Raw genomic sequence first — 13,454 nt, 5'->3', positions numbered from 1 at the left:
ACCCGGTGCGGTCAATCTTCCATACTTTTTGTGAGTGACATGGTTGACCCCAGTAACTTCAAGGGGTCAAACCTTTTGTACCTTATGGGGTGAAATCTTCTGTCGTAGGCTCCCAGACTATTAGAATAATAATGTTATTATTTTACTCGTTAATATACAGCCACAAAAATAATTTTTGTCAGCAAATAATTTTAATTGAGCATCAATCTCGTAGCGAACGTCTGGGTTATGACATCTGATAAGAAGATGGGGAACCTCTTTATTATAAGTACTTTGGCTGCAACAAAAATAACAACTTCAGTCTCAAAGTATCAACAATTAAATGTTGCTAGCTTCTCTCTGGCAAAAGTATTCGCAACCCTGCGGCCTGGTTTGGATTACATATTTTCTACATGGATTATACAATGTTTTGACGTAAATTAACGTTGAGTGTTGACTTATGGGCACGCTGCTTCTTCATACAGTAATCTCATTATAAATCAAAGATAAACTTTTTGCTTAAATTAAAATTCCAGCATTTTTTGCACTTTGTTGAAGCTCGTGCCCGACCTTAACCTCTGTACGCTTAAACATCGATTCAACGTCAATAGCGGTTCATTTAAAATTGAGCTGTGTAGTTTATCGAACAAAAAATACTTTTCTCAAAGGGAAGTAAACATACTGCGTGCAAAACAATTCTCTTTTCTCACATAACAATGCCTAAAAAGCAATAGAATTTAGGGCATGAGATCAAAAATTGAGGTTGTGCTTCCCAGTCTCCTCTCTGTGTAGTCTGGAGAAAAATTACCAATTAGACAAAAACTAGGTACCAAAGGCTCATACCACAATGGCAAATAATAATATAAGCAAACACAAAGTAAGGTTATTCAGAACCTAACCAACAACACCAACCATTTTTACATCGATTCAACGTCAAACCACAGTGGTGCAAAAACCTTGAGTTCTCGCAATGGACAATTATTTTGATGACATCGAGGGAAAGGCTTTATCGCAGATGAAGATTTTAATCAAAGGAGGCAATCTGTTTTGACAATTATCAAAGGAAAGTCAGCAAACGAAAAGGACAAAAAGCACACAAATAACAAACAGTACCCCCAACTTGCAACAATCGTATTTCTCCTCTTAAACCAAATACGTGTCAGCTTGCATTGCCTACCTTTTAACAGATCCACATCATCCAGAGGGAATTTCCACATGAATTTGTAACGGCAAGTGAAGTCAATCATCACTCGGTCAGGCGTCATGGAGAATCTATAAACAACGTCACTAAATTATTATCAAAGAAACTATCACAAGACCTTAGGATTGTCACTGTCTAGGTATACAAAGTATTTATAGCACAGTGTGTACTGTAGTCTCCACGTTACATACCGGTATGTTAGTAGTTGAGAACAAATCTTTGGAACCAAACTGTCTGGTTTTAAAACTCAACATATAGAAACTCTATGCGTTTGGCAAACTTGTATTGATAAACAGTGTATGACATACACTGCCAGTCTACTACTCTTCAGTGTACTCCATTATTGGTAAACCTATTTCTTCAGTTACAGCAGCTTTAATGAATAATTAAACACATACCTAATTTGCTTTTATATAATGTAGGCTGGTATCTTAAGTTTGTGAAATTATATGCAGAAAAGCCTACTTCAAAATTCATGCAAATGATAAACTTTTGTTATACAGTATTTTTCTTTCACAAATTTAACCTTGTGAAAAGCTTTTGATATCCAATCTATCGAACCAGATTCCGTAATGGGATTTTAATATATCAGCAACAACATAACTGTTACTTGTCACCTGTGAAAAGTAACCTAGGCTTAAGCAAATCTGCTGCTTTATTTAGATCAAATCATCAGTTCGAGGCCAAATGAATGTAATTGTTGGTGAGCACGAGAGTATGCTAAACATTTAAATAAACGTTTATTTTTAATTTGTAATACGGTTTTTGGTAAACTTTGGTTTAAACAATTCCAAACATTATCGCTCATAGATTGTAATTATTGTGAAAGCGAGTAGAAGCACATGGCTATCACAACATTCCACAGTTTACCCAGCTAGCAAAGCAGTTCTTTATTTATATTGACTCAACTTTTGCACATGTTGAATCAATGTAAAAAAGAAGTGATGTGCTGCTTCGGCAATTACTTTAGTCTGTTGCTGCTTTATCTAACACGTGATTAGTGGAGTTATTGATCTTTCTTAGTATCAAATTATCGTCGTTAGTTTAACTTTTTAGAGCACAATTTCAAGAATGTTTTAGGTATTTTTGTTACAAAATGGGTATTTTTTGAGTTAAATATCGTAACTTTGACGTGTATTGACATCAAGTAGTCACATTAGAGATGAGATGTTTAGCTTCTAAGTGCCAATGTCATCTGAGGCACGAGTAAGACACAAATCACTCGATACTTGGCACTTTTATGGCAGGTCTGTGTTTGAAAACTCACGTTCATGCAAATATTACACACTTGGGTGATCTTGGCTGATTCTGGCTAAAATTGACACTTTCATGAGACAAACGTTGCCAGACGATTATTAAACGAAACGCATGAAAACTTAAACCAGAACAAGCAATTTCATAAACATCACAAAAGAAGTTATTTTGAATTTCGTTGCGCATTTGCTTCTAGTAAAAATGCTATTAGTCAGATCAAGGTAATGTGTGGAATCCAGCTTAAGATCAACTCACGCTTTAAATAGCAATTACTGATCGTGCGCTATTTTAAGACATTGTTTATTGATCTCATCGAAGATAACTTTATATCAACGACAACCACTAAGTCACCACCAGAGACCCATCGGGCAGGGGAGCCAGGCATTTTGACAAAGTGTAACCACTTGGCTCGTTTTTTTTGTTTGTTTTTTTTGCATCAAATCATATATAAGTTTTTTCATTAAAAATGAGACCAATAGACTCTTCTCAACTGTATTTTCTTCCTTGGATGAGCACTAAGTGATGTCACTAGTTATGATTTATTACAACATTCTTTGCAACACCAGACACGATTGGATAAAGCGGACATTTTTTGAATTTCTTTTCTTTAAGCTAGTGATTAACTTGTAGTATCTTACAGCTTGTCGAGACTAAATTTTTGAGCAAGATTTATTGAGTTATTTTGAATCACTCCTCACTGGTTAAAAGATACGAAACAGATGGTCACGTGGTGAGTTTGAAAAGCGAAAAACCACAACCAAATCGAAAACTTTATGAAATAAATAGGTTTTTCGATTGTACGCCTACTAAGTCTTTCCTCAACATCGCATGTGAACAGCGTTGCAAGTAATATAAAGTTATTTTGAGAATATAAAAAATCTAGTCCGTAGAGACGTTGAATCAACGTAAAAATGACAGATTTTGTTGTCTGGAACTTTAAAGAAACTTACAAATTCATCGAACTTCTCCTCAGGGACGACGCTCTCCCCCCTTTTTTGGACGTTGTACAGACCAACATGTCATTGAAGAGCCACAAGCTTCGTTCTTTCTTGCTACCAGTTTTCTGGAAATGTCCAAAAAGCACAAAGTTAGTCAAGAGAACTGATAACACACAAGCAATTGATAGGATTGCATACAATTATTCAAACATTGCAAAAACTAATAAACATAATGAATTCAAGAGTTTTTGGTAAAACGCTATGTCTACCTCAAAAAAATAATCTGATATATCTGGAGAAAACTTATATTACATTCTGGTCAACTTGTTTTAAATAATGTTTGTTTTTTGTTTTTTTTGTAACGTCTTGGCTGTGCGTATACTATACAAGTTTTTCGATATTGTTGCCGCTTGTTTGTCTTTCTCAGTTCTACATTTAGCCTGTGGCTACGATCTGGGAAATATCTTGCAACAAAATACTTCTGGAAGCTTAATAGGTATTTCTAATGTTATTACACTTAGCTTGTTAATGTGTTAAATATGAATCTTTCATAGTTATTTTTATTTTATATTACTCACAGTTATCTGTCTTTTTGCTTCAGATAAATCCCAAAATTATATTAATCATGTAAAATCGGCAACAACATGCTCTACGCAAACAACTGAAATTGAATTAGGATAGAAAAGTTGCACAGGGATTGGATAGTGGTTATCTTATGTTTTGTATTCTTCGAGTAACAAAATTTAAAAATTGAAAGCGCATTTCATTACCCCATGTAACTTAGATCTATTAAATTTATATTATTTTCTAACTTCAGTATTTACTGAAGAACATTTTAGGTTACTTACCAGCTCATAACAAATATCTTGGTGTAAAAATTTTCTTTTCGAAGTGCCTCCAATCTAAACGATCATGACTGTTATTTATACGATTTCCAAAGCAAAAACATGTAAGGCTATGTCAGAGGTAGTACAGCTATTGGTTTTTAATGCTGACAAAATACCAAGTTATTGTGGTTTGGGACGCTTTGAAAGCAGGAACCAGCAGAAACCCTCAAGATGGTCATCGGCCCAGACACTCTTAGACCGAGAGCCTACGACAGAAGATTTCACCCCATAAGGTACAAAAGGTTTGACCCCTTGAAGTTACTAGGGTCAACCATGTCACTCACAAAAAGTATGGAAGATTGACCGCACCGGGTGGATCTGGACCCTAGATCCCCCTAAAAAGCCCAAAGAGGGGGTTAATTTCACCCCATAAGGTACATGGACCAAACGTGGTCAAAACGAAGTTCTATGTCAGGACATCACAAAAATATCAAATCTAACAATATTTTCGAGTGGAAAGGTGATGTAAGATGCCTTCAAAGTGACTTCCCTTAATGTGACCCCCTCGGAAGGTTTATTTCACCCCATAAAGTACATGAACCAAACTTGGTCAAAATGAAGTCTTATGTCAGGACATCACAAAAATATCAAATCTAACAATATTTTCGAGTGGAAAGGTGATGTAAGATCACTTCAAAGTGACTTTCCTTAATGTGACCCCCTCAGAAGGTGTATTTCACCCCATAAAGTACATGGACCAAACTTGGTCAAAGCAAAGTCTTATGTCAGGACATCACAAAAATATCAAATCTAACAATAGTTTTGGGAGGAAAGATGATGTAAGACTCCCCCAAAGTGACCCTCCAGGGGATTAATTGCACCCCATAAGGTAGGCTACATGGACTAAAGTAGGTTAAATCGAAGTCTTATTTCACGGCATAATAAAAATATCAAATCTAACAATATTTTCCGGTGGAAAGGTGATGTAAGATGTCATCAAAGTGACCCCCAGAGGGTTTATTTCACCATTGACTACATGGACCAAACGTGGTCAAAACGAAGTCTTATAGGACACCACAAAATATCAAATCTAACAATACTCTCAGTTGGCAAGGTGATAAAAGACCTACCCAAAAGTGAATCTCCTCCTAGTTTAATTTACTTCATCCCTTACTCGAACCAACCTTGGGCTTGGTGTAACGGAAGTGCTATGCCAAGACAGTACGAATGGATTAAATCTAAAAATATTTTTATATAGGTTTTGGTGAAATACATTCACAAGCTGTTCCATGATGCATGAAATGGAACTATAGCCTACTTTACAAAAAGTTTTTGTATAAATCATATTCAGTCAAACGAAAAAAGGCAACAGGACATGACAATACACGGCTTTGTAACACCAAAAACAGAAAGTACATAAGAAGCATATAGGCTACAGTAGCCAGAAAATTGATCCAAGATCTTGATACGACCACTAAACGTTGACTTAATCGAACAACTGACTATCCAAATCAAAACGTTTCGAAATGAATCATTTGGAACGTTAATTCAGGCAGTAATGAACATTTTCCAGCTGCTACAATAAATAACCCAATAAACCCAATGTAGTAAATTTTTGTGTAATGCCATTTGCTTCATGTCTCCAATCAGTTGTTGTAACTGTTCATTCATAAACAGAGATAGTTTGTGTAAATGTAAATGGTCGTTTCTTTATTCTTCACTGTCACTGCTGTCGCTTTCACTTTCTTCGTCTTATTCTTCAGATTCATACAATTCTCCTGTTGTATACAGAGATAAAGCAAGCTGTCTGCGATGTACCAGCCCCCAGCAATGTGGTTATCCGCACGTCTGACACTGACTGTCTTGTAATTGGCCTAGGTTGCTATGAAACTTTTGATCCTTCATTAAAGATATGGATAGAAGCTGGCTTGCAAAGCAATAACACGCAGCGGTACATCAACATCAACCAGGTGCATACCGCACTTGGAGCGACGATTTGCAAGTGTTTACCTGCATATCATGCCTTTACAGGTTCTGATTACACCTCGTCATTTAGCAGGAAAGGGAAAGTGCGGCCGCTGAAATTACTCCAAGGAAACCACGAAGCGCAGGCAGCTTTTAGCCAACTCGGACAAGACAAAGAAATTAGTGAAGACACCATCATCACAATACAGAACTTTGTGTGTAACATGTACAAAAACAAGAAAATTAATTATGTCAACGAAGTCCGTTTACAAAATAATGGTTTTAGACGGCTACAAACCCAAAAAAGAAAATGAAAGGATATCATGCATACCAGAAGCTACTGTAGATAGTATAGTACTCTACCACTTTGTTCACGAGTACTTCTCCAGAAGACAAGGCGCACACATCTCATCACAAGACGCTGGTTATCTTCAACTAGAAGTGAACAAGCAGCAACATCGCTGCTAGAGTAGGCTATGGCTGGAAAGAAGAAGGAGGTTGTTAAAAAGTGGTGTGGTTTGAAGGTAAAGCTTCACCTACATCTTTAGATGTCTCTGCGTGGAATCTGATCTCATCCAGGAAAGTCAAGAAGAAGGTAAACAGCATTGGATGTCGCTTGGGTTACCCTTTATAAATATAAAACTTTCTCCTGGTCTATCCGTCATTTACTTTCTTACTGTAAACATTAGCCAATAACTGGCTGTAAAGTTTCGTTTTAGCAACCTGTAACCAATAGTTACACCAAGGTTGGTTCGAGTAAGGGATGCAGTAAATTAAACTAGGAGGAGATTCACTTTTGGGTAGGTCTTTTATCACCTTGCCAACTGAGAGAATTGTTAGATTTGATATTTTGTGGTGTCCTATAAGACTTCTATATATCTGGGTTCTTTGGTCACTTCGAATGGTCGATGCTGGAGCGACGTAAAATCAAGAATTGCACAATCCAAACAAGCTTTCATCAAAATGGACAAAATACTGAAATCTAATTCAATCTCTCTAAGCATTAGAATAAGAATTTTACATGTGTACATTTGGTCAGTTCTGCTATATGGCTGTGAATCCTGGACTGTATGCCCGAAGATAGAGAAGAAGATCAACAGTGCTGAAATTTGGTTCATTCGTAGAATGATGGGAATTAACTGGATGGATAAAATCACTAACGAAGAAGTGTGGAGACGCTCTGGGTGCACCCCTGGCGTCCTCATCACAACTATCAAAAAAAGGCAAATGACACTTATCCGGCATGTCTACCGCAAACGCGGAATTGAACACTCGGCAATGATGGGGCGATTTCCTGGTCAGAGACACCAGGGGCGTCCACGTTTGGAAATCTTCAAAAATCTTTCAACATGGACGAACCAAAATTTTGAAAACCTAATTAGAAGTATGGACAATCGATCGTTGTGGAGAATCACGGTAGCCGACGCCTTATTCAGGCATGGCCGATGATGATGATGATAAGACTTCGTTTTGACCACGTTTGGTCCATGTAGTCTATGGGGTGAAATAAACCTTCTGGGGGTTACTGTGATGACATCTTACATCACCTTTCCACCGGAAAATATTGTTAGATTTGATATTTTTGTTATGCCGTGAAATAAGACTTCGATTTAACCTACTTTAGTCCATGTAGCCTACCTTATGGGGTGCAATTAATCCCCTGGAGGGTCACTTTGGGAGAGTCATACATCATCTTTCCTCCCAAAACTATTGTTAGATTTGATATTTTTGTGATGTCCTGACATAAGACCTTGCTTTGACCAAGTTTGGTACATGTACATTATGGGGTGAAATACACCTTCTGAGGGGGTCACATTAAGGAAAGTCACTTTGAAGTCATCTTACATCACCTTTCCACTCGAAAATATTGTTAGATTTGATATTTTTGTGATGTCCTGACATAAGACTTCATTTTGACCAAGTTTGGTCCATGTACTTTATGGGGTGAAATAAACCTTCCGAGGGGGTCACATTAAGGAAGTCACTTTGAAGGCATCTTACATCACCTTTCCACCCGAAAACATTGTTAGATTTGATATTTTTGTGATGTCCTGACATAAGACTTCATTTTGACCAAGTTTGGTCCATGTACTTTATGGGGTGAAATACACCTTCCGAGGGGGTCACATTAAGGAAAGTCACTTTGAAGGCATCTTACATCACCTTTCCACTCAAAAATATTGTTAGATTTGATATTTTTGTGATGTCCTGACATAAGACTTCATTTTGACCAAGTTTGGTCCATTTACCTTATGGGGTGAAATTAACCCCCTGGGGGGTCACTTTGGGGGGGTCTTACATCACCTTTCCACTCGAAAATATTGTTAGATTTGATATTTTTGTGATGTCTTGACATAGAACTTCGTTTTGACCAAGTTTGGTCCATGTACTTTATGGGGTGAAATTAACCCCCTTTTTGGGCTTTTTAGGGGGCTCTAGGGTCCAGATCCACCCGGTGCGGTCAATCTTCCATACTTTTTGTGAGTGACATGGTTGACCCCAGTAACTTCAAGGGGTCAAACCTTTTGTACCTTATGGGGTGAAATCTTCTGTCGTAGGCTCCCAGACTATCTTGTGATACTCATCATGCGTGTCAAAGCGAATAAATACTTAAATTAGCCATCATAATATGATGTGTTGCAAATAAAAGCTTTATCTTTAAAAATCACATTAAATATCTTCTTGTGGATTATGGAAAACTTTCTGGGCAACATCTTGAAGTATGAGACTGGAAGCTTGAAGCTTTCAACATTGACTTGTTCAACTCTTTCTTCTACTATTACGAAACCACCAGCTTAAGCTTTTGAAGAGGCTTGCTTGGTTTGATGGTAACAATTTTCAATGTCATTACACAAACTTCTATTACGTCACACTCACATCTATCGATCCTTCTATCAATTGTTCTATTTCCTGGAGTAACCTCGCGTGTCTTTCAGCCGCTTCTGCATCTTTTTCGCCTAGAACAGTAAAAGTACAAGCAAAATGAATGTAGTAAATAAAAACAGTCAGGTTTGGTGGCCAGTAAAGTTGTTAATAGAGCTTATGTTAATTTTCATAAAGTCGTTTTTTTTATAAAAGTTTTTTTTTGTTATAATAGTTTTATGTTTCTTTTTATAAAGACGCGTCAAACCTTTGTTCATTTGAACTGAAAGGGCGTGGATTTCTTTTTGGGCTATCAGAAGACTTTCGCGATCAGGATGTTCTTCCGGTGTGTGCTTTAATAAATCCTGCAATTCCAAAACAAATGAGTTGATTAGTTGATGCAGATGATGAGGAATGATGCTCCATGTTCCTTGAGTAACAAAAAACCTATAAAAAATGGCTTGATAAAAATTGCACTATACACAACTCTTTAACAAAAACTCACACGTGTACAAATCGAGATGTATTCGGACTGTTCAGGTTTACAGTATAGACAATTACGTTTACTTTGACGTTATAGTTTCGCTTACAAAGGGAAAGAACACACCACAATTATTTCTACACTGTCTTTGAAGTCAAGGACAGCCACGCAAGGAAGTTCTTATTCAAATAGAATCCAATATTTAATTCAAATACTTTAGCCATGTAGCCTACATAATGAACGTGAATGTACAAAATCACTACACAACCTTAATAATTAATTCATATCTGGGTATCCGTTGTACGGGTTTGATCATGAGGTCGGATAAACCTTGTTTATCCTTGCTTCCTCGCTGGCATTGCTGAAAAACAGAAATCTTTTCTCAATATCTATATGCATACAATGCAAGTGGTTTTTAAGCCGGAGCAACAAAGGACTGTAGAAACATTGTTGTTAAGTATCATTATTATTTTTATTAACAATATTATTATTACATGTATTACTGAATGTTTGTCACTTAAGAGAATGGTAGATTGTAAAATGATGACGTAAGTAAATTACCATGTTACGCATCGTTGGAAATTTTTGGTTCTTTAAAATTTAAACGAATTACAAGAAACACTTTACTTTGTAGAAGATATGCAAATTCACTTGGCTTTAATGCCTTTTAATGACACTGCTACTACAAGACATTGATGTCACTCTTATTGAAACAACAGTTCTTTGAACAACTTCTCTTCCTTCCCACAAAGCAAAGAAACCAGAGTTTTCGTTGATCAACAGCTATTTCTATTTGCAGCATGAACGATATTGGGTGACGTTGAGTTATGGTAAAAATTTGTTCAAAGCTCGAAGGAACGTTCGGTCAGATGAAAGGTAAATCGTATTGGTTGTATTCTTTCTTGCATAAAAAAAATGATGATAAGTTGTCGGAGTAAATTGGGGTAAAAATGGAAAAAAAAACAATTGCTAAAAACTTTAACAGTTGCAAAACGACAAAAAATCAGCGTTAGTTCGTTATTTAAAAAAAAAGTTACTTGATTGTGATATTTGTGATCTATACAGGACTGTGGAGTCGGGCGAAAAATGTACGACTCCGACTCCTCGGTTTATAATTGGCCGACAACGACTCCGGCTACAGTGTTGCTAGATTTTGGAGGGTTGCCAGATTTTTTTTAATTTTGCCTTTTTTTATTTTTAAAAAAATTTATTTCGCTGAGTTGTCATCGAAATTGAAGCAGCGACTTTCATAATAACTAACAATAAAACACTCCTGTTTTTCGATGAAGTAGTTGAACTCAATACGGAAAACAAGAAATAATATTTTAAAAAACTATTATAAACAAAAATTTTATTGTTTATCGTTTTGTATCCACCCGAAAGCGGAGTCGGCCTTTTTTTAACGATTCCCACTCCGGACATGTCAAAATCCTTTCGACTCCGACTCCACAGCCCTGGACATATAGAGTGTTTATTATTGTGATATGGTTCGAGACATGCGAAGAAATCAAAATTAAATCTTATCATTCTTCAATTGCTGCGTTGAGTAACAGGACTGATTCATTCTTCAAAGATTCATTTTTTCGTGAATCAAATGGCATCACGCTAGCTCTTGCTTTATCGTTGAACTCTGCCACGTGTCAGGCAGAGTATTCTGTATCACTTGTCAACAAATTAATACTAACAATATTCAACTGAGAATGGAAACACTTTAAATTTAATCTTACCCCTAAAAAGAGTTTGAAAGCAGATCTAGCTTGAATTGCAATATTTACAGCCTCTCTGGCGTTCAGGTAGTTCTTTATGTAACTTGTGTACGACTCGAGCAGCTTGTCTTTGTTGAACTAAACATAGACAAATATTGCACTTAAAACAAGCGAAACAAACAACAACCATTAGAAAGTATCACATCGTAAAACATCGTTAGTTTTGTTGACAGCAGAGTAGTCGTTGAAGCAACAAAGCCATTTGTTGCTTGAGTCTGTAGTAAACAATTGCAGTCCTGTGAAGTTTTCATAGTTGCAAGTTGATAGAGTTGGCTGACGCATGCCTGACGTCATAAAGGAGTACAGCTGTTTGAAACAAAAGTATTTCGATATATTTTGTGTCGTTTTGACGCAACATTAGTTCTGTCAGTTTAGTTATACTTCGCATCAATACAGTTTTGGAGAAATAATAGAAAACAAATCACCTCTCAAAACCAAACAAAGGCCTATACATTTAATTTAAGGGTGATCAAGTTTGCGAATCTTTATGTTTTTTAATGCTTGGCAAGTCGTCGTTGTGTAGGTTTGCCTGCTCAGTTTGAATTAAGCCACTAAGTGATCAATTCGTTTCGGTCAAAAATTGTTTCGAAAATCCCAAATGAGAATCATGACGCGGAGCAAGATAACAGCTACCTTTGCATTTATTAACTGACACCTTTCATCAATGCAATCAGCGAAAATGAGGAAGTTTTCAATTTCACTACTATTCTCGACCTATAAGACTAGGCTACGTCTTACAATACAAACATGTTTATATATTTTTTCTAATCCGCTTAACTATGTTCAGCTGGAAATTGATTTGGATATTATCTCCATTTGATCTTATTTAAATCGATTATGGCAGTGACTCAAAGTGACAATGAACTTATTGGTATTTCATCAAGGGATCAGTTTCATTTTCTTGCCAATATAAAAACGTTTACATTAAGAAATACAATGAATACCTAGCAGTGAAAAAAATGTTCATTGATCTTTTTATCTGCACTTGGCCGTGACTGAAAAACGACACTCGGGAGCGAACTCCCATACCTGCTACCAAATTTGGGTGATGTTGTGATACTAGCACGGTGAGCAGTTTCTCCTTCTACTTATATAGGTAATTTTGTTTACCGCACCGAATAGCAGAAGACATTAGTGCATTATTTCTACCAATTGTATCCAAAGTACCGCCGCTAAAGGCAAAATGTAACTGACAACACCCTTGTTGCAAAACAAGCTATTTTTTGCTTCAATTAAAAGATTAAAATAGTCAAACTAAGAAAATAAGTGCTTTTCCAAACAAGGCACCCGCATTTTCTATTATTGTAGCGTACCAAACGTTTTGCCAATATCAGTTCTCACTGATGACATCTAAGTAAGTTTCACATTAACGACTTTAAAACAAAATCACAAGTTGACCTGTACTTTTGCAGAAACAAAATGCATTATTTTTGCGTTGAGTCAACGTTTTCCGACGTTGAAATAATGTAAAAATGACACATTCAAACGCAGTGACTAAGACTAACAATGGCAGCAGCTGACAAAATCAACGAGTACTCAGCAAAGGAATAGAGTACCACCATTTAGCGCACTTACATCAATTAGCCACTACCCTTCCACAAGGCCATTGCAACTTCCTGACGCTTGGCATCAGTGCTAACTGCCATCCAGATAGCAAAATCCAAAATTTTTGCATTGATTCAACGTTTGCTGGCGTTGAATCGATGTAAAATGGTGGATTTTACTTTCCGAGGCATGTGGCCTATATCAACCGGCGTTGTGACAACATTCAATCATAAAAGCTTTTGATGATGCAACAATGACGTAAATATGCCACCCTACATTTTCTATGATTTTTTTCGCTGTAAACTACAGGCTTACTTTGCTAGAAGATGTTAGAATTGATAATCAGGTTTATTGCCGACGTTTCATCACTCGGCGTGACTGGACTCGACAGAAACCAAGCACGTTTCACAGTAGAAAGCTCCATGTGTAGAATGGATGTCGATTGTCGGTTGTGGCTGCATAGCCGAGTGGTGAGAGCCATGGTTCGACGGTCGAAAGGCCGCCGGTTCGACACCGCTCAAGAGCATGTGGCTGTGCCTTTGGCCTTACACTTAAAGGCATGTCTGAAGATGAATACTAAGATTGGCTTCCTTGCTTTCCCGTTCACTTAATATAAACCTTCTGGATATGACAAAA

At 36.8% G+C, this 13,454-nt stretch overlaps 1 protein-coding gene across 1 annotated transcript in view; it reads right to left on the bottom strand.

Moving 5' to 3' along the window:
* The window catches only part of LOC145782841 (uncharacterized), a 51,506-nt gene that overhangs the window by 19,975 nt on the left and 18,077 nt on the right, over positions 1 to 13,454 (bottom strand). The window contains exons 4-10 of the mRNA XM_082594606.1: positions 11,235 to 11,351; positions 9,776 to 9,868; positions 9,295 to 9,391; positions 9,042 to 9,121; positions 4,221 to 4,274; positions 3,385 to 3,497; positions 1,157 to 1,251 (exon numbers count right to left, since the gene is read on the bottom strand). Coding sequence (XP_082450732.1) covers positions 1,157 to 1,251; positions 3,385 to 3,497; positions 4,221 to 4,274; positions 9,042 to 9,121; positions 9,295 to 9,391; positions 9,776 to 9,868; positions 11,235 to 11,351 — 649 coding nt within the window. The remainder of the gene's footprint in view (positions 1 to 1,156; positions 1,252 to 3,384; positions 3,498 to 4,220; positions 4,275 to 9,041; positions 9,122 to 9,294; positions 9,392 to 9,775; positions 9,869 to 11,234; positions 11,352 to 13,454) is intronic.

This window comes from Aplidium turbinatum, chromosome 14, assembly GCF_918807975.1.
Source record: "Aplidium turbinatum chromosome 14, kaAplTurb1.1, whole genome shotgun sequence".
Classification (NCBI taxonomy): domain Eukaryota; kingdom Metazoa; phylum Chordata; class Ascidiacea; order Aplousobranchia; family Polyclinidae; genus Aplidium; species Aplidium turbinatum.
Note: the sequence above shows the minus strand (reverse complement) of the source record. Positions and strands in the feature narration are given on the sequence as shown.